The 26,092-nt window shown below is 47.5% G+C and overlaps 2 protein-coding genes across 2 annotated transcripts; both read left to right on the plus strand.

Moving 5' to 3' along the window:
• The first annotated feature begins 307 nt into the window (after positions 1-307).
• On the plus strand, positions 308-12,209 carry LOC107189604 (cyclin-dependent kinase 5 activator 1). The gene is given in 5 exon segments (XM_015578167.1): positions 308-650; positions 653-744; positions 1,494-1,736; positions 11,604-11,900; positions 12,009-12,209. Coding segments are annotated over 5 exon segments (1,071 nt in total). The 3' UTR covers positions 12,105-12,209.
• A 2-nt stretch (positions 12,210-12,211) lies between these two features.
• Positions 12,212-14,396, plus strand: LOC107189603 (serine/arginine repetitive matrix protein 1-like). Its single transcript, XM_015578166.1, has 2 exons — positions 12,212-13,837; positions 13,931-14,396. Exons 1-2 carry the CDS (start codon positions 12,829-12,831, stop codon positions 14,377-14,379), a joined length of 1,458 nt encoding a protein of 485 aa, XP_015433652.1. The 5' UTR covers positions 12,212-12,828; the 3' UTR covers positions 14,380-14,396.
• Positions 14,397-26,092: the final 11,696 nt, after the last annotated feature.

Raw genomic sequence — 26,092 nt, forward strand, 5'->3', positions numbered from 1 at the left:
GAATCCAGGGAATCAACAGAATCCTGAGCATCAGGCCCCGAATCCTGGACCGCAAAGTTCGAACCCGGGACATCAGACGCAGAATCCCGGCCATCAGACCCAGAATCCTGATCAACAGTCGACGAATACGGGCCACCAGGCCCAGAATCCTGGGCAGCCGGCTCAAGGTGTGAGTCGCTCGTCCCAGAATCCCACGCATCAAGCGACACAGACGCAGCAACAACCCTCGTCGCAGCAGCAGCAGCAGCAACAACAACAATCACAACAATCACAACAATCGCAACAACAGGAACACCGTACCAGCAGCATGGGTACGGTACTGTCGTTCAGTCCGCGTGACAGACGGGGTTCCGTGTACCCGCCAGCGGGGCACCAGCATCCCGCGGATTTTACCCTGAACAATTTCAATTACGAGCAGCTGAACAACGCGAAGAACCGTGAGAATAAAAGCGGCGTCGGCAACGGCGGCGGCGGCGTCGCCACGGTGGCGCCGGCGCCGCCCACGAGTCATCCGCCTACGAACAATAACTCGTTACAGAACAACAATATAAATCTAAACAACAACGACAACGCGAGAATCATCTCCGAGAAGAACGCGCTCGAGAAGAATCTGAAGAAGCACTCGTTGTTCATAAACGCGCTCTCGTGGAAACATTCGACAACAAGAACAAAAACACAGCGTTCAGGCAGCCGCTCGATAATATACCGATCGTCGACAAGAACAAGAACATACAAACGCCTCAGGTGAGTGACCTTGTTCCGTGTTCACAATTAATAGAAAATAGTTCACTTTTTTTGCGTTTCTTCGGAATGATTCGATACAGTTGTGTGAACCCATTCTTCCCTGAATATAAAATATTTTACCTGTTACGGTGTCTCATAGGTATCGTAATACATGTATCCCACTCGGGAAGAAAGGGTTGAATACTCGATAGATATACGACCGTAGTCGGAACCCCTGGGTTTGCAAATCTACGGGTTCGGTTTTGCTGTTCGAAAAACGGAACAAAGCTGAATTCATTGACACACATGCATATCGAATCGGTCCGTCAGCCCCCGCCGGGAAATCGTCTACTCGACGAATGCTACGGAGGTGGCCCATTTTCAGTCCGAGTGTGTCCGCCACGTAGCCCCGAGCACACAAGTTCTTTAGAAGTCTAGCGCGAGGAACACCGAAGGTGCTTTGACCCCGAGCACGATCGAAACCATATTATCGATCGTCTTGATGGTGGTTTCCCTTTGCGTTTTTTACAGGCACACACATACAAGCGCGCGCGCGCGCGCGTTACTTTCACCCTCGCCCCTAGGACTCTCGAGAAACCGAACGCGAACACACGTTCGGGTTCGGTTCACGAACTTGTCCATCGTACGATTCGTTCGAAAGTTCGTCGTTCAGCGCGAAAATATTTCCGCTGAACGAACGATTTATTTCTGTTCGTTCGTGAATTATCGTAGATCTATACGGCGTTAATGTTTGAACGTTGTCGTAACAGACGAAACCACCGGCGTCGAACAACAATCACACCGCGCACAACCCGACGTGCGAGAAGCTCGTGCAGAAGCCTTTGCCGCCCGGTCCAAGGAAAACTGTGATCCAAGCATCTACCTCGGAATTGCTCAAGTGCCTCGGCGTCTTCCTTCACAGGAAATGCACCCGTTTAAGAGACTTCCGTGTCAACGACGCCGTCATGTGGCTGAAAGCCGTCGACAGGAGCCTGCTGCTTCAGGGCTGGCAGGTGAGTTTACAGTAAATTCTCGATAAATGCTCGGAAAGATGTCTACGTTAAATGCTTCTGCCTCGTCCCCGCTATCTCCCGGTTCCGCACTATCGCGACTCGACCTGAAATTTATGAGGTGCAAAACCTGTGCTCCTCTACGATAACTGTTACAAAACAGCCTCGAGTTTCGAGCATTAATCGAAGATTCCTAGTAACAGGAAAAACCTTAGCAAGAACCTCGTTTGAATGACTTTCTTGTCTTCGTTGCAGTTAGCAATAGTACATCGATAAACGTTAACCAAATATTTTTGTCGAGGCCAAGGGTGGTTCGCAACACGTGCGTTATTTAAGTTTCGTAAAGCAGCTGATGCGGACTGGAACAGCACACGTTCAATAGCAAGCCCGGCTAATTAACGATAACGCGATAATTAATATTTATCCGGCACGAGTGTAGTCGTTATCCGATTAAAGCTTATCGCCCGTGTGCCGGGATAATTGGTTAATTAACGCGGATTTCCATTGTCGACGATCGATTCGCTGGGTGCCATTAGAATAATGCTGTAACCAACACCGCCAACCAACGAACAGCACCGGGATCCAAAAGTTCGCCAGACCGTTCTAATTCTGAAACGGTCCGACGTCGTTGGCCCGGAAGGAATACGCCTCGATCGTCGGCGTTCGTTTCTGAATCGATGCACATCGGTATCTGGAGTGGCGGGTAGAGAGAACCCACTTAGACGAAACGAGATCTGCACGCGTCAGACTCCCGAACACCAGCGTATATAGCACCCTCGACTTCCTTTACTATCGAACTCTTTCTCTCCCTTCGGTCGAGGAGCGTGCGGATACAGTACAGGTCAAAAGTTTGGGTCTCGCAGTTCGAGCTACCGATACATTGTATATTTACCACCTGAACCATAGAGAACAATTACGAGGTATCACGAAATTGTTACTTACGAGTGATGATGTATATTGAGAAATATTCGAATACCGATCCGAGCGAATCTGAAACGATCCGAAACTCTTGAACAGTAGTGTACGTATAGTCGAAGTGTTCACCCACGGGAATACGAGTCACGTAATGAGAGTCACCAAGGGCCAGTTAGTCGCAATATGTCACGGAGGGAATTAAGAGCCGGGAACTACATTTCGTGGACAAGTCAGCTTTCCATTTAGGCGAATCCATATTTCCATATAACAGTCGATATCGAACGATGAACCGTTAATGACGAACAAAGCCATGGATTCGCAACGACCAGGACGTGTGCTTCCCTATGAATTCGTTTCGATTTCACCGAGCGAATTTCGCGTTCATGCTAATACGCTTCACGGCGGGATTGCGGTTTATGCAAATTTTATTGTCCCTCCGCGGCAGGACACGATCGACCGACCCCACGAAGTTTCGTGATTCGCCTCTCGCCGATAAAAGGGCGCCAGGCCTACTCTGGACGTTGTTGTCTGACTTGTGGCTTACAAATCTCGTTGAAAAGAATTTGTGATTGTTCAGGATCTGAAAATCACCCCAAACATTAAGTATCTTTTGTTATTGGAATGTTCAGAGTATCTTTGTAAGTGGTAGGCGTAGCTCTTGGGCTTGATATAACAGGACCAAGTAATAGAAAAAGAAGGATATTCCGCCTGACCTTCTTTCTACTTCGTAGTTCTCTGGGAATCGTTGTCTATTGCTTTTCTTTCTTTCTTTTCTCTCTCTTTCTCTCGCCTTCTTCCAATATTCAGCGCCGTTTACGTCATCCGAAATACCCTTACGAGATACTGTGTAATCCGAAGAACGTACGAAAACTTTGGATCAAGATCAAAAGACCAAAGAAGACTCCGTGTCAGATCTGTACTGATTATAACAAGGGTGCCTTCAAAAATGATGTACAAGCGGGCATGAGGTGATTCCTCGTCTGTTCGTTGCATTCCGTTTCTACTTACGTCGAATACACGCGTTTCCGAATAATGTTCAAAGTCAATCTTCGCGAAAACGAAGTTTCAAATGAAACAATGTTATTCTCCACTTTCGACTTATTTCTACACGCAAAATCACCCCATGGCAGCTTCTACGTAACTTTCGGATGCATCGTGAATAAATCCGAATTCATCGGGAACCATCGTCGCCTCTCGAAACCAATCAGTAGTATACGACCGTACTGGGTCAGACGCGTTCCTTCACGTGCCTCGATTTCGTCCATTCGTGAAAACTCCGACAACAACCTCGACATCTACTAATTCAATGTTCCCGTTTTATGCCCCAGATTTATTCTCACCTTGAAGAACACGCAAATGCGAGTCACATATCGTGCGCGACGCTTCGCCTCCGAAGTCAGATTGTCGTAAACTTATCGACTTTGTTTCTACACCTCGGCAAAAACAGCAACGGTTTCTCGACTATTTCATACACCTATAGCAACACCGTCCATCGTCGTACATTCGAGAACATTTTTTTCCGTGATCGTCGGCGCCTGTTATCGCGATGAATGGTGGCAGTTCGCGGTGACTCCTTTGGCTGTGTGTCCCTTTTTTTTTTTCACTCGCTCGGCCACGAAGGTCATTATCGATTAACCGGTTTACGAGAGCCGCGTCGCGGTTGCTTTTCGCGGAAACACTACGTCGATCCCGCCCACGAAAATGATATTTACCCATTGCGAGGGAACGAGCCTATTTCCACGTGACGTCAGAGCGCCGTCGTAGGGACGGTTTGTCGACTATCACGTGAACCGTCGGGGTAATTTTGAACCGATTACGCGAACGATTTATCTCTGGATCGCTTTTATCGTTCGACTTCCACAGAATTGCTCGTCGTTTCTCTGAGCAATTGTCGTCAGTCGATCGTGGAATATATAATTCGGTTAAAAATTCCTGCACGATCCTTTTAATCAAGAAAGGTATAGACGAGTGCACAAAAAGTACAGTAAGCGATCGTTAAATTTATTATTCAACGCTGATAGAAATATTATTACATTAAGGACTCTAATCCGCAGATAGGGTGAATAAAGAACGATTTCCCACGTGGACAAACGGCCGAAAGGGATTTTCTTCATGCCCAGAAAATCAACTGCCAACGAGCCTAGGGCAATCCCTGGGCATAAATTCCCCTCGAATTTTTTAATTCCTTTATCGCCGTCGGTAGGAACGTCGGGGATGATGAAGGGGGATGAATCGAGGATCGAGAAGACGACAATCAGGAATAATAACATTGCGTTGGAGTCTTTGTTTTCGAGATAATCGAATTAGAAAATTAGTCCCGAAACGCGTGCATTCGTCCATAGTAATAAGTGGAAACGGAATGCACTGAACAGACGCGCTGGCCAAGTCCTATGCAAGTTGCACGTGTATCCATCAAATTTTTGTGTATCGATTATCTCGAGAACGAAACCACAAACGCAGTTTTATTACTCTAGATTTTCGTCTTATTTTCAGCCATACTATCTCCCTGGCCTCGTTTGTACCACTCATTTTCACCCATCCTGCATATGCTCGAGAGCCTTTTCAGAAACAGCCATCGCGATAACTAGAGTCGCGTAACAGAAGTAACCCTCGCCACAACTATGCACACACATGCACACGCATACAAATACAGTGTAACCAGGGGGTGGTAGTCGACGCGCGTGTTTATTCGTCTCTACGATCGTGCGCCGTGTAGGTAAATATACACAGAGGCCGCGGTTTTCGCTGTCAAAGAGGTCTATTTAGCGATCATCGTCGGAACCATCCTGTTTTTTTTTTTCAACCCCTAAATCCTACTAGCCCCTACACGGACGTTAACCACTCGTCGTGTTCCCTAGCACTCGGGTTCATTCGATTTCCTACGGAACTTTGCGTCGTTTTCGTAAAATATCGGTGTCCCGAGTCGATGGAACTATCCAACGATACACAGTGATGTCTTGTACAATGGAGATAATTGATCCACGGATACGGGAACATCACAAAGGCGTAAGATTTTTCCGTGCAATTGATTGATTGATAAAAGTAACAGTCGATCCTCGGAACGAAATGCACTTTCTTCTACGATATTTCTATAACAAGTCTGCTGAATCGTTTTTATTATACGCGATCCCAGATGCCCCGACACATTTTCCATCGTCACCCCTTTCCATGCGACACCAATTCCACGCAACGTACGTGTACGCCAGCGCGTTTTCTTCCGTTATTTTTTCCTTGTTCTACCAGAAATTGGAACGCAGGATTAATTATAAGCGAACGATAGTGATCGATAGGGTTGGCGATCGTGGACGGGAAGAAAAGCTACGGGCGGAAAATGTGTGTGCAGCAATGTAGTGTCGTCCGAGGGATAAATATCGTGGGGTCACGTGCATGGAACGGCAACCTCGCAAAGCCTCACCCCTTAGCTCCGAGTGTAGAAATATGAAGGGGGCCTCCGGAGGGTACGTTCAACCCTCCACGGTTTTAATTGCGAAGGGGAGACGACGACCTTTCTTCCCCTGGACCCCAAACGCGCGCTTCTTGCGCCCCCGAAGATGCATTTCGGTTGAACTGGGATTATTTACGAAGAAAAAATTTCAGCTTCGACCGACGTCGTTGGGTTTATCGAAACGGGGTGGAACGCGTGTGGGGTGTTCCAACCCTTGAACAGGATTGGAGGGTATCTTTGGAAACGTTCGAGGGATTTATTTGGACGGTGGAACACCGGCATTTTGTTTTATTCATTTTATTGCACGACAGTGCTATGATCTACGATTTTTTAAACTGATTCCTCGTGTCTGCTTCATTAGGAAACATAGATATGTCCCCAAATTGGTATATGCATTCAAGGGTTAAAAGAGGAAAAATATCGACAGAAATGCGATTACTTCGCGCTTACGATCTTGCGTAAACAAAAAACGATGTCTCGCGGAAGCATCGTTGCGTCGGACAAATCGTGACTGTGGCGAATTATTGAAGACCCGAGCAACGTTACGTAAAACATGTCATCGATTTTTCGCCGTCCGATTGTATCGTCGCGTTCCAACAGCGCATTCGAAGTGCACGGGGAAGAAAATTCAGGCGTGAATATGAAATTTCCTTTTACCCTGAGAATTATGGCGAGAGTGCCTCTCGCGAATATAAACGTTTCGTCGTGTCTGGCTGAGAGGCGACTGTGAAAAGTCATAAGACACGCTCTTTACTCTCGAAACTTTCTGAGAGCTCGGGGGTTGAGAGTGTTCTCCGGAAGACGTTGCTCTCCGCCTCTCGAACTTCCGGTCGCCTCCGCGGAGACAGTCTTCTCGTAATTACTCGCGACTCACCGGTGACTTTGACGCAACTGGGGCAATCAGATGCCCTGAATAATTTTCCGTCGCTGCTGCATGTTCCGTGTGGACAGCAGTTAATTCGACGTTAAGTGCCGCGCATAACAACGACGGACAGCAAAACGACGATCGTCACGAGAGAGAATACTTCCTGACAAAGTGAGTTCCTTAAGGAAAAAGAAAAAGAATTTAAAACTTCATTCACCTGACGGTATTCATCGGTATCTTCCGGTTAAACGAATCATCCAAAATTTCTGCAGTTATGGGTTAAAGTTTAGAATTTTATTTCCTGCCGGTCGAAATGTCGAATGTTGCGTGGACCTCGATACCCACCGATACAATCGACAACAACAGCTTCGCGTGTAATCCTCGGTTCCGTCGTCCACGTTCGACATTTGCCACGCCCCCGTTTATGGAAGTCACGCGCAAGGTTACACGTGAGATAGAAACCGGACAGAAAAATCACATCTCGAGGTTTCCGCGACCACCACAGAGGTGGGGGGGGGGGCGCAAATCGATCGGTGCACGTGTTCAAATCTAATCAGTCAAGGGTGACACACGCGTCCTAGAAACATACTCTTCTTACCCCTCCTCACCCCACACGATGTTCACAGATTTCACGTATTCACGAGGCTCGTAGCTCAATCTTCTTTCAAGTTCCCATGAAAATAAACGTCAATCATCTTCTCGAAATACCCATCGAATTGACAGGTGGCGTAGTCGTTGGCGAGACACATGTTCGAACCAAGTTGTTCCCCTCCCCCCAAGTCACGGTTATTTAGACGGGACTTTGGTTATGACAGAATATCCCCTGGATTCGTAGTCGGGTAATTAACTTCGATCGCGTCCCCAACTTCGGTTCTGGTCCGGCCGCGACACCGCTTCTCCACGAATTACGTAAATCGTCTCTCCCTTGGCTAGAATGTTGCCAAGTTCTCAACCATGACGGTGATGCGGTTATCTCTGGGAACTCCCTAACGACGTTCCTGGATAAAAGGGGAAGGATCGTTGACGTCTTATTCGGTGGCCTCCGAAAGACGTACACCGGATTCAACGTGACCGCCACCCACTTTCAGGTATAATATTGATCCGATATCTCCGTGCATGGGCGTCGCGGAGGAAGCGAAGACTGTCTTAACTGTTCGTCTCTTAAACGTCGGAAGAACGTCGGGAGCAACACGTGGGGCACCGTTTAACCGTATACCGTAAATCCACTTCGTCTAGACGGTAAATAATAAAGAAGCTTGAACGTCATTGCGACGAATCCCGTCAAGGTGGGAAACCATACCGTGGATAGAATTGTTTCTCGCCGCGTACGACACGTGACCGGGGAACGATGGAAAACATAATGTGTGTATATACGTATATACAACGCTATTCTAGTAACGGGGGAAGCCGTGTCGAAACGATTTCAGATTCCGCGGCGCACCGAACGGATGATCGCGTGTACCGAACACGTGGTGTTTGATCGGACGTAATCCTGTTGGGCGGAGCGAATTTTTCACCATCGTTCTCGACGGAATCTACGAAGCTGGAACGTTAACCGTTTAACAGGCGACAGAATATTGACGCACTTTTAAAACGAGTGTTGAACCGGTGCGACACTAGGCGTTAAAGGGTCAAAGAAGATACATACGGGAATAAAGATACGGTCGGAAAAGTCCATTAGACCGCGGTCCATCGATTCAATTAAAGCCGGTTTCTCCTGGAGGAAAATGGTCGAACATCAAAGGAACATTTCCGTTCGGATAAATGTGGACTCGGCGTTGATTGGAGGTAAAAGCGTCCACTTCCGTCGATCCCTCCCCTCTCGGTCGGCCGAATTAGAGGCCGTCCCCCGCGACTCTTCTAGGCTCTGGAGTCCCGGGAATTCAATTAGAAACCGGTGAATCTTCGATAAGCTGATGAAAAACGCGGTTACGGAGGGTACAGGCCGGTCACCCCTAGCGGATATCGATCGGACGAATATATGTATACGCGGCACACGGCTCTAACTCGCGCTCGGTTTTACCCACCCTCGAACGGGCTTTACGGGGCCGTGTGTACACCTGACGGAGTGTCGCTCTGTGAACCGGTCAAGACACGTGGAAACTCCATCGCGGCTGTTAACGGCCGCACGCATCAATGAGGACCGTTACGTTAAAAATAGGTAACCGCGCCTACTTTACGACCGTTTCTCTACGTTACGCGACGATGAAGCGCAATTAACATCGGGGGAGCTATTTATCCGTCCTGGAAAATGAAAATAAACGGTCTAATAATAATACGAACAGGTGTTTCGTAACCCTTGCACGAATATTACTTGTATTGGTTTTGTATCATCGAAAATTCAATTGACGACCGATTTCTATTGTAGTAGTGTACCATCGACTCTTCCATCGTTTTCACAGATAATCCCTCGCATGTACAAAAGGAATTCTATTCTCGTGGCAAGTGTAACGTTTACTTTAAGTCTTAATTGTTAATAATCAGCGAAATAGTATTTCACTTCGACTCGATGTTACAAGGCAAGTAGTTAACGGTTCTCCGAACGTCAGGTCCATGCTGAATAATTAAAAAAATAAGTAATTCCGTTCTATAATTGCAGCTCGTTGAATTGGCGTCACCTGCTTGTTACATATGTTTCGATTCGCGTCAGTTTCCCCGATTAAACCTCCCGTTCCCACCTGAAGTACCCAGCTCTACGCCCAACCGCAGTGTTTCTTTGCCGCCTCTATCGCCTCGAAGTGTCGACGGCCCTAGATATTCCTGGACGTGACGGATCAGGGTGCGTTCAGCCGTGCGAACGCTCTCTTCACCGTCTAATGCCGCGTGAATAATCGTTCGTTAACGAGAGAAAGAGAGAAACAGAGAGAAAGAGAGGACGCGTGCACACGCTGGTGCAACAACCATCGGAGACGATAACTAAATTCCTGGCAGGCGAGAAAAACGATATATCGGGTGCATCGATCCTACCCGGGTCATCGGGGAGGGACATCGCTATTAATGCACCGGCGCGTGCAAGAAGAAATCGTCTCTGTTCCCAGTCTAGGCACACTCGGAACCCACCACAGCGGGGAAAAGGATCGCCTGTGATCGAGCACCGTGGCGTTTTTAATTATCGCGAAACCTTCGTTGTAATTGGGGAGAACGATTCAGGGAACCAGAGGCAAGATCGTTCAAAGAGCCAAAGGCTTCCTCTGATTTAGCTGCGAAACGGTTCAACCCTTTGTAGATTAAAATCGATTCGCAGGCAGTTGGACAATTTTCTTAGGTACTTCAAGAGTTTTGGCAGTATCAAACTACTTGGTAGTACTTCTAGTCGTTAATAAAGTTGATCCGTATAGAACAGAGTCTTTACCGATCGGTTAAAGGAACGAAGTTTCATTGGATCTTAGAAACTTGAAGAAAGTGTTCTATTCAATCGATGTACCAACTAACCGAATGGAAATTACGTGTACACGCGAGATAAGTGGCTGAAATGCACCAATGGATGCACTAATAGGACCAGCACCGCCGGGTCCTTTGTGTCCACGTTAAAGCCGCCAGGCTATAGCATTCATGTATCTGGCCCGTATACTCGACGAGCCAATGCACTTCGCCTTTGGGCTTCCGTGGCTAGATCGACCTGTGTCCTAATTCGTTAATGACTCGAAGGACTAGGTTTCTAGAGCAAGGCGACCGAGGTCGCCGACAGAGGACAGGTGTCAGAAGCGTTGCTTCGAATGGCACCTTGGGCGCGAGAGACAGGAAACCTGCGAGGATCTCTCGGACCTTCGACGCGACGTTTCCATTCGGAGAGAGCTGTCTGTCGATTATTTCGCGTGATTTCAATGTGTGCCGAAGAACGACGCGCCGCTTTGTCGAGACTGTGAACGGAAACGAGTACAAAATACAGAGTCGGACAGAGATAGAAATTTCTCGGTTCTCTACGGTAAACGTGTTCGATCGCTCGTTGAAAGGACTTTGGGGAAAAGCCGATATATTATTTGCGAGGGGATGGGGGGTTGCAATGAAAGGAAGACCCGTCGCGATCGATGTATACGCGACCGTGGTAAGCGCGCGACCATGCCGATTCCAATTTCGCGAGTGTGGCACGTAACGCGATACCACACGCGTGAATCATCCCTGTTTGGCTCGTCGAAGAGTATCGTCTGCGTGCTGTTAGACAAGAAGAAGCACTTCGATTCACCTGAATGCATTTAGGGCTGGCTGGATCGAGTATACGTTCTCCCTCGTTTCGAATGCATCGAATGTCCATACGAGTCATTCCTTGCTGGAAGGAATTCGAAATTAATGTCGATGGAGGTGATTAGGTGGTGTAGGATTTGAATAGGTTTCGTGAATCATGGCTGGTTAAGTGTAATGTAAAGTGAAATGTATTTAACCAAGTATAAAATAACTATAACTGTGCTTTGAATTACGATTGTTGACACTAGGGTTGTTCCACACTGTTCTACGTTCTTCGACCCTCGAATCAAGATTGGATTCCTTCCATTCAGGTTACAAATCTCCCCGTACCCTTAATAACTGAACCCCGGACCAAAGCCTACATATATCTATAACAAATAAGTCCTTCCGCACTCCTACAGTAGTTGGACTCTTGGTCCATGCACCCAACAGGTATCTTAAATATTCCCAATGTCTGTCGCAGGACGTCGCGTTCATGAATCCCGCCAACGTTGTGTTCGTCTACATGCTGGTGAGAGAGCTCGTCGACGGAGACGAGGCCTCCGAGAGGGAGCTCCAGGCGACTGTGTTGACGTGCCTGTACCTGAGCTACAGCTACATGGGGAACGAGATCAGCTACCCGTTGAAACCATTCCTGGTCGAGGACAGCAAAGATAAATTCTGGGACAGATGCCTGCTGATCGTGAACCGACTGAGCGCCGAGATGTTGCGGATCAACAGTGAGCCCGGTTTCTTCACCGAGATTTTCACCGAGCTGAAGGTACTGGTAAACGTTTCGTTTATTCGTTACAACCATTTACGAAATATAATGATTTTCCCATTAAAACCAAGAGATGAAATAAATAACATCCCGACGAAATCCGACTAGGCTTGCGGTACCGGTATTCGAAGCAGTCTGCCTGACAGCGGCCTCGAGCGGAGCCTCGTCGTCTCCGGAGTCGCGGTACCCACCAAGGCGGCTTGACGGAGCTACACACACCTACTGGTGCGCATCGCCAGTCACGGCTGCGACGTCACGACACTCTGACGACGGCCGTCGCGACGAGGAGGAGCTGCCCTCGCAGCTTGACCCTACCGCATCGACCTCGACCTCGACGACGTTGCATCGACAGTCGCATCAGCAGCAACAACAGTCGCAGCAACAGCAGCAGCAGCAACAGCAGCCGCATCATCATCATCGTCATCATCGATCTAGCCGCGACGACGGGGAGCCGTGCGGACGATGCCCGTCGTGCGGGCAAAAACGTCGAACGGAGGAGATCTATCTGACGATCGAGGATCTGGACGCGATCGAACCCGCCCCATTGGAGTCCCAGAGAACACCGACACAGCGAACATGCAGCTGCGACACGGTCGGCGCTCCTCCTCCTCCTGTTGCCGTCGAGAGGGAACGCGGGGATCTCCGAAAGTATCGAAGCACCGACTCCAGGTGGGCCGAAGGTGGTTTTCTCTCGCCGGACGACGCGATCTGGGACCTGAAGAAACGCACCACGGCGGAGACCGAGTTCCGTTGGGAGTTGCACACGTCGAACACCGATCTGGATCTCGCGAAAAAAACGAAATGCAGCTATCACAGTCTGACACCGGACGACAAGAAACCGCACGAGGTCCAGCGGGGCGATCTGAGGAAGCATCACAGCGCGGAAACGGACAAATGGTCGGTGAAGCCGGATTATCTGCAGACCCCGATGCACGATCTACGGAAGCACAGCAGCGACGACACCAGAATGGCCAGAGAGGCGAGGTTTCTTCAGGTGCCGGAAGTGCTTCCGAATCCGAAGCCAAGGTGCACCTGTCCAAAATCGAAGACTCTGTCGCCGTCGCCGCCCGCGGAACCGAAAGAGCAAAAAGAACCGGAAAAACCACCCCCCTCGCCGGCTGCTCCTCTTGCTCCCGTGATCCAAGAACCGCCGAGGAAGTTATACTACTCAGCTTCTCTGAACGTCGAACGTCCGGAGGAACCGGCAGCCCCGGTTGCCACGGAGAAGCCAGAATTGAAGAAGCACGCCAGCGAAGACACCAGACTGGTGAAAGCCGAGAGGATCCGGGAGAGACCGAAGCTGGAACGATCGAACGCCCGTGTGGACAGTCAGACGTCGAAGAAATGGGGCGCGAAAGAGAAGGTGGTCACCAGCCCGGTGGACGAGGCGAAGAAACCACGGCCAAAGTGGGCGATGAAGCCGCACTTCTCGTTGCCGGTCGAGGACAAAAAGTCCCGATGGAGAAGCCAGGACTCAGCGAAAGGTTTCAAGGCGAAGAGCCTGAAGGACCGACCGAAGTACAGCGTACGAAGAAGCCTGTCACCCGAGCCGGATCCGCGTCAGATCACCAAACTGGAGAACCGTATCGTTCGTCGATTGATATCCCCCGAGATCACGATCATGGACGCGAAATGGGCACCGTACGAGAACGATTCCCCTCTGCCGACGATAGGCGTGCGTAAACGCGAACCGAAGCACATCAGCGAGATCAAATGGACGCCGTACGACGACAGTTCGCCGACAGATGGCGGTGGCGTTGGTGGCGGTAGCTTCGCGGTACAGGAGCCGGAGGAATCGAAAGACTGGTCACCGTTCCACAACGTGACGCCAACCCATCATCCACCGCCGGAAGCGACACCCTGTAGAAGAGACGTCGACGACGACGAGTTCCGTTGGCGTATCCTGAACCAGGTGTCCGCGTTCCCAATATATCAAGGTGGGTGGAAGGATCAATCGCCGGAGAGAACACCGCCGCGTGTCCAGTCACCAGCAGATCTGTCCCCTCCTATTTGGTCGCCTCTGGTTCCAGCTTCGCCGGTGAAACGGCAGAGGTCCCAGCAGTCCCAGCAACCACCGCCGCCGCAGCCGCAGCCGGTGCACAGGAAGAGCATCGCGAATCTTCGTGGACTGTCGAAGAAGAAGGCGTTCAGGGCCAGATCGGAGAGCGGTCAGCATCCAATGGAACACGACAGACTGGTGCCGCCTACTGTGATCGTACGGGCGGCCAGCGAGGAACCGAAAAGCCGTCAACGGCCGCAACTTACCAGATCGAAGGCGTTACTCGAGGTCCCGGTCGCGCACGGGATCACCAAGAGATCGTTGAGCGAGGAGGTGCCACGTGCTCGGGCCCGCGAACGGCCGCGTGCCCCGAATCGGGCGAGAAGCGAGGAGGCGCCCAAATACGACGATCCGTGGTTCGCGAACGACAGCCTGAACGGCGGGGGCACCGAACTGCGGGAGTACGTGACGACGGTTTAGATATTATATACATACGATACTATATACTTACATGGGGGTTCTGATACATTGACGGTACTCGAAATCGAGAGCGATTAAAGAACAAAATGAGGTATTTTATAATTAGTTTCCGACCGGCACCACGGAGGGCCGGGGCCGTATCTATTGTATTAGTTAGCTCGCTTTAGATCTTTTCTACCGAAGCAGTAGAACCCGGGCCAGGTGTGTGTGTTTTACATTAGTGGGATTAACTTTTGCCGCGATACCCACACGCCGCCGACGATTATTTTCGGGTCTGTCTTGAGACAGAATTCCTCGCTTTTCGAAATTCCGCCGCGCGCGAGAGAGTACAGGGGTGAGGAGGAACAGGGTCGTGGAGCAGACGGCCCGTGATTCTTGGGAACGAACCGAAACGGGTGAGACGAGGGGAACGTGGATCGAACAACCATGGGGCCATCACCATCGAGCCTGGCGCTGAGTTTTCACATCGTGTCGAAGAGGAAAGTACCAGCGAGGATCTCATCATCCCATGAACGAGCTTCGTTGGTCTACGAAGACTACGAAATATTTTCGAACTAAGTTTCGAACACCAGAGAACAAACGGGTTCAACTCTTTCGACGCGTTCTCCGTCCCGCGGCGATGAAGGGATGAACCAGTTCGTTCGCGTCAAGGGTGTTTTTGAATCGATTTACGATAGCCGATAACGTACCGTGAACATGTAATATTCGATTTAAAAAGGTACACCGAGTTTAACGATAATAATACGAGCTTAGTTGTTAAGAGTAGCTGATATGAAAAAAAGAGGAAAAAAAAACGAAATATCGGAATAGATAAAAGAAAGGTGATGGAACTCTGTACGATTCGCGGTGTTGCCGACTGGGTAATTAGCTGCAGATCGGGCAGATGCACGAACAGTGGAAGAGAAAGGAAAGATCGCGATTCGAGCGTGTGTACCGTGAAAGAAATTTCGAAGGGAATCGGTTCGCGTTACAAAGGATTGTTGGGGGTTGGGAGGGGGGCGACAAAGTGCATAGCAAAAAGAGAGGCGGACACCTTTGTTACGATTCCTTTCTGTTTCATCGGTGGAACGATTATTCGCGGTGAACGATCCGCGATTGACAGAATTCACGCGTAAATTAAGTTGATTTGTGATTATATAGGGGGATCGCTGTACGATGGCGGAAGCGGCTCAGCTGAAACGTCGATTCGGCGGTCCTCGTGTGCCGGCGCGTGCAATATTAATTAGGATTATACATTAATAGTCGATCGATATAGCCAGTTAAGGACGGGGTACTAAATGGTCGGGCGAAAGAACGCGGAACTATCCAACGTGGAATTGGACGGCTGCGTTGTTAAGCTGCGTATCCACTTATTGCGTATCCTTGTATCGTATCACCGTTGTGTACGAACGTGGACGGTCAAACGTTGCATCGTTGCGTATGAATACGATACGAGGATACGCAACAAATGGATACGCACATTTACTCTTACACCGACATCGTAAAAAAAGAAAAGAAACAGCAGCTTCAAGCTTAGCGACTTTTCAATTGGTCCGTGTTTCTTGGTTAAGTTTGCTAGCCCGCGATACTCCGATAAGTTTCCATACGCGTAAACGACGATACTTTATATATAATATATTTATTCGTCGGATTTTCGAGTACTGTATACCGTGCATACATAATATACATAAAGAAGAAACACACACATTCATATGCTCTCTGTACACGTGTGCTCCCCAGGGCCGGTCTCTTGCCGGCCACGATCAAACGCGAATATTATACATACTCGTACGTTTTTCGATTTTTGATATTATTCCCCGGGGTTGATTCGGACGATTCCTCCTGGACGGGATCGAAGCCACGAAACGGAATGATCTATTTTGTATTTCGACACCATTCATCGACCGTCGCGTCAGACATCGTGCCACACCATCGATTATTTCAGTGCTTCGAACGTGTATCATGATTTGCGCATTAACACACACACACACACACACACACACACACACATACACGCAGAAACATACAGTCGAGCAACATTAGACACATACATACGACAACATCTTCTTCCCCCCGAAACCACGCACGTCACTTTGGCGAAAGAACGAGAAAGTAAATTCCGAACACGATTGACACTCGAGAGTTCCCATCGCCGCAGATTTTGTACATATTTTTAATAATACAAACGGGTAACGATAGGCTGTAATTTCGAAAATTCCGTGGCGGATCGTCGATCTCGAAGCACACCCGGTTCTCCTCCAGTCGAACGCCCGTAAATCCCCGTGATTCGAGTGTTGCCAAAAAAAAAAAAAAAAATGAGGGAAAGAAGAGAAGAATAAAAAGGAACGGTGGAGAGGGGGTTTTCTTGAACAAGGACGAAGGAGAGAAAAGTTTTTCACGGAAACTCCCGGATACCCAGTGTTCTCTGTTCGTTCGCAACGTTCGCGGTTTCCTGTTGTCTCACCTTCAGACAAGCTCATACTCCCGGTGCTGGGGGGAACGCGAAATTAGACGTCGTGGTCACTTGAAACTGAATAAACGAACCAAAAATATATAAAAAAAAAAGAAGAAGACGCTAAAAGAAAGGAATTCATTCGAATGCGACCACGCGAATAAAAGGCGTGCATTATCTTCTTCGATCGACCGAAGACGACTTCGTTTTCCGGAATTTTATTCGCGCGGCTCGCCACGCTTTCGTTAACGAAGACAGAGCAAAAACGAAGAAAAATTACAAAAAAAAAAAAAAAAAAAAAGGGAAAAAAAAAAAAAAAAAAAAAGGGAAAAAAAAAAAAAAAAAAAAATGGAATAAAATAAAAAGAAGAAACTGCAAGAGAAAACTCAACAGAGATAGACATTATTTTCTAAAGAAGAATCGTAAGAGAGTGCGAGCGAGAGAGAGGGAGAGAAAGGAAAACCGAATCGAGAGTGTGAGAATGGTATAGTATTTAGGAAGCAAAATTAAACGATTGTGGGGTGGGGGAGAGTGGGGAGGGGGGCGTGAAATGTCGACGACGAGCTTGTGGTAGGAATCGCGCTCAGTTGAACAAGAACTATGAGAGAACGAAGAATGAGACAAAGAACCGGAGTGAAAAAGAGCCAGGTGATACATGATGTACCACCGTTCTTCTTTCTCCGGTGTTGTTCCGCCGTGACCTCGTGCTCGCGAATCTTTTCTACGATGTGCGTGTGTTTTGAAACGAGAACGAAGAAACGACAAAATTTTCACCGAAAAGAGGAGGTAATAATGAAGGAACGGAACGGACTGTGAAATTGAATTATATCGGAGAAAAAGGAAAATATTACCGTGCGTGCGCGCGCGCGCGCCTGATTTTACCGTTGCATAGCGTACGAGAAATTCTCGCGTTTAGGTATATTTGTAAGTATGTACCGTGTTAAGGGAGGGTGGGGCGGGGGAGCAAGCAAGCAGGCAAACTGCATGTTAATATACTGCGCCATTAGTTGCATTCCGATCGACAAATGTGTATTTAATTAGTTGGCGATTCTATCACGTGGCTAGCAAAGTCTGCATTTCTTTTCCGTATCGGCTGCTCCAAGTAGCTCTGCGTTTGATCTCGAGAAAAGGAAACGAGGGCGCGCGTGACCGTATCTTCTTCGTTCGAATTTTAGGGTTAATTCTAGCGTAAATTGTTCTCTAGCGAGTATAGTAGCGCTTCGAACGTAACGATTTACTTCCCCTTCCTTCCTCGCCCTTCCCTCCAACCCTCGAAGGCTCCAAAACTTTCTAGCGAATTTGCACACTCGTCCTGATTCACTGTACACGCGGGTACAGACATACAAACACACACGCGGCGAACATACATTACCACACGTGTAACACGCATGTATCGAGATCTCTCTTTGAAATCGACTTCGATCATTTTAGACGTAGAGAAGCTCTCTCTTGTTTCCATCGAATTACTTTGTACTCTCGTCGCTACTTAAGGACGTTAATGTTATAACGATAGTAGTCGATTATATTACCAAGAATACTTACGATAATTCGCGAGTAATTATACCGAGAAAAGGCTGTTGTTGCATTTATTGTTTATAGTTCGAACGCTATAGCTGCACAGGATACTTGTATAGCAATTGCCGATCCTTTGTCGCTCATGATTTCTCGAGATCAGACGCGTGTACGCGTCGAAGGGGACACGCGAAACGCGCTTGTCTCTCGGGTCCAGATCGGGGCTGTTCGTCGACTTGGAATCGTGGTTTCTTTGCAAAAAGTCGATTATGGTCAATGGAACATCAATGGATTGGGGGGAAAACCTACGTAATCTGGTGTAGCAAAGCTCTGGCGAGGTTAGGCACACGCACCCGCGTTAATTTTCCTTCGACCATAGGTGGTTATGCGTATAAAGACTGGATAATCTGTGAACTCGAGTGCTCGCGATGAACAGCTCGATTCTAGACGGATCGTACGATCGAGAAAGAACAGAAACGTGATCAGGAAGAGATCGAAGGCGACAGCACTTACATTTAAAAAGAACGTATTATATTCCTTCGTAGTGCATACGATAAATTAATTCCGGCGCGTGATTGCGTACTGTATAAAGTAACGTACATAGCGTAACGTAAATTAATTGTGTAACTCCCACCATACGTATGCGCGCGACCGGTTCTCGACTGTTCCCGCCGTGCACGGGGGGAAAGCCGTTGGACCCCCGCGTTTTAATATGGAAAACCGAGAGACAGAGAGAGAGAGAGGAGACACAAAAAGAGATGTGATTCGCAAAAAACGCGTTATTTCTATAAGAGGAAAGACTCAGGGGCTCGTCGGGACGCTGTAAAGAAGGGAAGCAGGCAAAAATGGGGAAAAATACATTGTATCTGTGCTGCCATTAGCGTTAAAAACGAGAAGAGCAAAAAGGGAAAACAGATTTACGAACACAGAGACGAAGCCAAAGTATAATATATGTAGTTAATGACAAAAAAAAAAAACACGCGTCACTCGAAACATGAACCGTTCACGAATCGTATACGCAGGAGACACGATGAGGACAGAACAGAGGAACATAAAATATACATATATACACGTATTGTATATACGTACACGCTCACCACATGTATGCATACAAGAGACATACCACATACCCGACGATGTAATTAATAAGTACCTACTTTACGCCCGAGGAAAATTCGTTTTGCGGTACCGAGATTGATTTTAGGAGCCTTCGTGTTGAATAATTAGCAATCTCATTCCATGTATCATATAATCGAGAGATCGAGTGACCGTGATCAGTACCTATATAACGATAAAATCATTAAATGAACAAAAAAAAAAAATGAGAAGAAGAAAACGAAGCGACGATCTGAACTGTTCATGATGGTTCGTAGTGTGTACTGTATTTCGAATGTGATCGATTTGTTATTTATGTCCCTGATTATTGTTACGTTGTGCTTTTTATTATTGCTATTATTATTATTATTATTACCATCATCATTATTATTGTCATGTTTATTACGATTCCGAGATCTATTTACCGTAACCGCGAGTATTATTAGCATTATTACTGCGATCATCGCTATTGAATACCATTTATTACTATTTATTATTACTATTTATTATTACCGTGATAATTATTACGCGAGAACGATGAACCGCCGATTTTTTCTAGTCGAATTTCTCTAGTCCCAATTAGAGTACTGTCGATACTCAGTCTCCCCCGTCCCCGAATCAATTTGATTTCCGTCAAATAATCCCAAGACGTTGCCACGCGTTGCAGGACACATAGATCTTGCGTAATAGAGTGATGCATTATCCGTGCAACAAAACGCAGTATACAACCCGTAAATATGCGGTCAATGTTGATTTGTTTAAATAAATGTAAGTTTGAAAATCCACAAAGACTGAGTACTCATTTCTAACGATGTGAAGGAAACTATCGAATAAGAGACCAAAGCACTTTCATAAACGACGTGTTCTAAGCAGTGCTGTACTAGTAAACGAAATACTCGAAGCAAATGTTAGTTTTGGCGATTTTAATTGACGCCTAATTTTCGCGCTATCCGTCGCGCCATCTACGGCGAGAAGCTCAAGTTACTAACCAATTAGTACTACATTCGTGACACAAGGTGGCGCCACTATGTTGTTTTTTTTTAAAGGGAAATACGGTACGCGACGATAATTATATTATAAACATATTGCAAACAGTTAACCGGACAATATGTCTCGTCTGTGATATTACTTAATATGTATCGACAGAATATATTAAAATTTGTGTCATTGTCCCTGTCAGTATGCAATTTGACATATGTAACGGTTGCAGTTATTGAAGGGATTGCATATCTTCAGGAGTGATTTTAGTTACGTACCTTTAACCGCTAGATGGCTACACTATTTCACTGTCCGATCTCGCTCCATTTTCCGCATATGTCTCTATATAGATATGTACCCTAAAACGCAGGGTTCAAAAGATACTATAAAAATTCAACAAGCACTATGTGTATTTCTTTCGTACGTTGCTGTAGTACTCGACAAGAATCGTGTAATTTTAAAGAAGTATGAATCGTTCGAAAGAACTTTTTATGAAATTTCGGCGATCAACGATAAAGGCATAATTTCGCAAATCCTCTGACTGATACGGGCCGTCGCTTTTCCATACAGAGCCGAGTGGTTCCATTTATAAAGATATAACGGGAAGCACTTCGAGGCGAGAAAATCCGCTTAACCCGGGGCGCGGATTCTGTTGCAACTTCGGTCGTAGCTTCCTTAAGTGGTTATGGCGCTTTGGCTTTGTATCCAGCAGCTTTCCGGGTTCGGTTAAAGTGCCGGAAATAGAGCTCTATCGATGCGCCCCGTTTCTGTTTCACGCTGCCGAGTAATAAATCTGCACGATCAATTTTTTTTCTTGACAAATAACTTTCGAGCAAACATCTACAACCAAAGATTGCATTTCGAATACGCGCTAATTAAAAATAATTATCGGGGGATGTTTTTATGGCGTGCCCAATGGAGAAAAGAGGAACGTCTAAAATTCAGTCGTCAGGATCATTTCGAGCAGAGAACCACGCGGGAGCGGCTAGAATATCGCGTTCGTCTTCAACTAAATTTCGCGTCTACGAGGTGGTTAGGGGATGCACGCTCTCTGCGGCTGTGTTTGCCACCCTCTGTCTCGGAGTCTCTCTCCCTCTCTGTTCGCCTCTTCAGCCACAATGGCATTAAAATTACCAAGGAAATTCAATTCCCAGTTGGAAATGTATCGTGCACGTGTAAATCATACTTGTACAGACGATGCTCTGGGGCTAACGTAGATGAAAGACAGGGACGGAGATTCATCGGGGTCCTGCCAGTTTATTTAAACATTGGCTAGTCAAACTTCCGTAATTAAAAACAAGGTATATTTTACAGAATCATATATTGATTTATGTTAATGTGCTTATGATTAATTTTATCTCTCGTTTTTGTACATTTAGAGATCACGTCCTTAGAATGTTCCTTGTCTTGCGTTGCTTTGACCGATACCAGTGTACATTTACTGTCACAGGGGAACTAAACAATGGATCGTTCGAACTTCCAAGTCTATGAACTACGCCTACCAATCTCGTTCATTTTCTCTACGGTGGTAGTTTTCAGGATCGAATCCATATTTCCCCATTTAAAATTCTCTTTCTCTGACCAAACAATGGTAAACAGACGTACCGCTAAACGTCCTGCACGTCGAATCCAAACAATTTCTCGTAACGATCTCAGAATCAAATTCAATGAAAATTTCGGAGAATCCGGAGGGTGTTTCAGCTACTAGACGTCCCTGGTCGACGACACAGAAAGGCGTGCAACACACGCTCGGCTCCCCGTATGTACGCGGAACGAACCCGTTGCGGATAGCTTAGGTTGGTTAGTTAGCGTGCAAGTACACGTATCAAAGGCACTCAGAATCCGAGCTTAACAAAGCCAGCTTTGGGTTTACCAACCGTGTCACGTAGTACGTGTATACCTTACCTGCTCACGCTTCGCGAAACCTAAACCTCCTGTGGCCCGTCTAACTTTGGTCTTAATGCGTCAACGGGGGTTGTGGGTGGGCCGTGCGGGGATAAGTTTCGCCGGGGGGCAATTAAAACTAATTATCCTGTTTGGTGCGGTATCGGCTAACCGAGGGACCCCTTCGCTGGAGCCGATCGTTCGTAATTATATGCCCGGGACTAGAAACTTCGTTAGCGGAGCGAATTCATACACAAAATACTTGCCGGCGGGTAATTGATGCCGATTTAATTAAGGAATTCATTTCGATTCCCTCGGGGTTCCCGAAACTTTAACGTTCAGCTGTGTCGAATGATATTTGAAGAGGTCAGCCGTTTTTGGCGGGAATATTTCTCCGTCCACATCGTCGACGTATCAGCGCGTTATTTCTGGCCTTGGACCTAGGAAAACTGGATTCTGTTGTCAATTTATTACGTAGGTTTAAATTCATATAAATTATTAGAATGGCTCTTATGTAAAAACGAAACAGCGAACGGACCATTTTGCTGACGGCAAGGACTCTGTCGCGTCTCCGCAAGAGTAGTATGTAACATAATAGCCGCCATAAGGCTGATCGAATTTGAAGCAGATTAGCGTGACGCGGAGGACCCAGGTATTTAATGCGCTCGTATCGCTGAGCGTAGATAGCATCGCGAATTCATCTCGAGCACGGCCGTCACGATAGAGCTCTCTCCGCCTCTCTCTAGACGAAGGGGGGCTATCGAGAATTTCGAGCCAAATGTGCAACTAAGTAGCTACTTAGGTCCCATTTGACGCAGGGGATCGGGATCGCATTTGAATGGGAGATTTACCCGGCGGATTTTCGCCCCGAATTGAGCCATTGTGCGATTTAAACCGGCCACCTGACGGCTCTTGACACGCCACCGTTTGCCTTTATGCATTTTAAATAATATGTCTCGTCTCTCGCACATTCTCTTTCTCTCTGTCTCGACTACCGCACTGCCGTCGTCGCGTTTATTAAGACTTTCGAATGACGATATCGATTCCACGTGCGATGCAATGCGAATCATTAGTATCGTTAACGATCCGCGAATTCTGGACGAGTTCTGGCAGCTGTCTCGATTACGTTTTCCGAGCCACGGCATCAATTTGCCCTGGGGCGCAAACGCGACAATCTAATAGGCGGTTCCACGCCCAAAAAATTAGCTCAAATGAATAAATACGACCGCAATCGGTACGGTAAAAGTATTGACACCCATCGAATAGGGTAGTCGTTATAAGGGAAATTTAGGGGTAGTCGTTCTTCGATGGCGACTATTCACTAACAGCGATGACGGTTATGTTTTTTGCCCAATGATGTTAATTCATCATTAACATTACATGGAATCACGATGGGCGAGGCAACGAGAGATACACACTCGGACCGACAATATTTCGTCGTGAAACGGCGGATGTTTTGGCACCCCAACGTGCAGATATGCGTTCACCCCTCTTGTACACGCACCCCGGTCTATCGAATTATTTTGATTCCGCGATAATTCACCCCGCCTAATACGCCGATCCATGATTCTTTCGGAGGTGGGGTTCGAATGAAAGGCGATTTCCGGGCATTTTGATGGAAATTCGAAAACACGATGGGCGTGCTGGCGATGGCTTCTTTACAGAATTCGTGAGCGCAGATTAGTAGGATTTATCGACGACCGCAGAAGATGGACGGATCAAACGTTCGGCACGTTGTCACGAAAGGCACATGCGCTGAAATAGTTGTTACGTTATTAATCTCGAATATAATTAAATTGCAACCACGTCTTGTCGTCGCATCACGGCGAAAAGTGTGTCTCGAAAGAGTAACACGTTTCGAGTGAAATACAGTATTAGATTATGGCGGTTGTACAAGATCGGCTTAACACGTTGGCAGCACGTGTGAGCCACTGGAGGCAAGGGGCCGCCATTAACGGCGATTCGAGCCAGGACTCGACGAATCCTCGCCGCGTGTCGAATCGCGGCGGTAGTTATATGCGTGTAGACCCGATTCCGATGTAATTTTCGGAAAGTATACACACACGCTCCGACGGGAGACGATAATCCGCGGGCGGCCGGGCTGACGGCATTGTCGGCGACGAAATTGAATTTCGTCAATTAGATTTTCGGCGTTTACGGTTGGTTAGGCCGCGTACCAGCCCAGCACAATGGACGCGTACCGTTTCCCACTACCGGACAGCTGTGTCGAGTGTCCGCCTCGATACCTACGTACACCACTCTTTCGGCTCGACGCCACCCTCGTGAGCGACAAATCTCGCATTATTATAATGTGGCCTCGGGCCTGAATTTTACCGGATCACGAGACCGTGTCTAATTCATTGTCATCCGTCTTCGGTCCAGCCGGAGAACGGTCGCTGGATCCGGCTAATTGGCGGCCAGCCTCTCCAGCCGGTGAATATACGCTCGATCTTTCGGCTAATTCGCTGCTTATTGGGTTCGTCGAGAAATTATTTCGTGATCCCTTTAGATCCTATGCAGTCATCGATGATGTAGGAGTCTGATTTTCATTTCCAGTGGGGTTTTTACAAAAAATCCATGTTATTTTAGTTTATTTTAATCACCGTATTGACTACCACGGACGCCATCTTTATTCTTAGAGAAACGAATACCTATCCTACTGGATTTTCCGCGGAGATCCGACGAACGATTGAAATGCCTCGAAGAGCTCCGCTCGAACGGGTACCAGGATTTGAATATTCCGTCGGGCTAATTCGCGAACCGACAAAAGATGTTATTCCCCGTAAGCCCTCTTCGTCCCTCTTCAGGCCGGGCGGCGGTTTCCCCCAGGGGAGAGCGAAGTTTCCGGCCGCGACGGGCGTCTTGGTTAATCACTACAATTGATATTCCGCTGATATCACCGCGACCGAGTAACGGTGTAACGCGGTAACGAAGTAACCCGATTAAAGGGAGCCTCTTATTGGCCCGTTCGCTCGTTCTCTTCAATCGAGTTATATGATTACCCGGGGGTGAACGAGAGGGAACGAGAAAGAGGGCTACACAAGTTCCTTCGACGTCGCGTCGCGTCGCGTCGGTTCGAGCATCGGTGAAACTGACGAAGAGTTTGCTGTCGTTCTCCTTATTGGAAATTACCGTGATTAATTCGAGATTATCAGTGAAAACGTTACTTGCAGAAGTTTCGTTATTCTGCAAAATTGTACAGTAGGACCGCGATTAAGTGGACCGTTCGATTATCCGTGGTAGATATTAACCTTAATTCTTTGTATTCTATAATAACGAACGATCGTCCCTCACGATACTTTGTTTCCCCAACATTCCCCTTCCATTAATTTGTGACAGAGCACCTGTAGATACAACATCAATAAAATAGTAGAAATGTAGACAGATTGTAGAAAGGAATGTACAATCGGTCATACAAACAACTTATTTGGTATACAAAGCATTGAGCACCGATTCATCTTGGGCTCCGATTAAACCGGTTAATCGATGTCCTACTGTCTATTTTCAACAGAAACGAACCTACACTTCGCTGCGAGACGATGGAATAAAACTCCCACGAAGTTTCTCGAGAGAATACCAGGGGTTTTGGTCGTTTCCTCTGTCAGGGATTCGTTTAGCAGAAATGTATCGGTGACTTCCGGCGAGCGAAGCCAACTGCACAACGTGTCCACGTCCTGCGGAGATCCGCGTAATACGTAGGCCGAGTAGGGGGAGAGTCGTCAAAGCGAAATCTGGAAAAACGCATCACGCAAGGGCGGTCACAGTACGGGCCGCTGATTTCCGACATTAATGACATATTTGCGACAATAATGT

Source organism: Dufourea novaeangliae, unplaced genomic scaffold (genome assembly GCF_001272555.1).
Source record: "Dufourea novaeangliae isolate 0120121106 unplaced genomic scaffold, ASM127255v1 scaffold165, whole genome shotgun sequence".
Classification (NCBI taxonomy): domain Eukaryota; kingdom Metazoa; phylum Arthropoda; class Insecta; order Hymenoptera; family Halictidae; genus Dufourea; species Dufourea novaeangliae.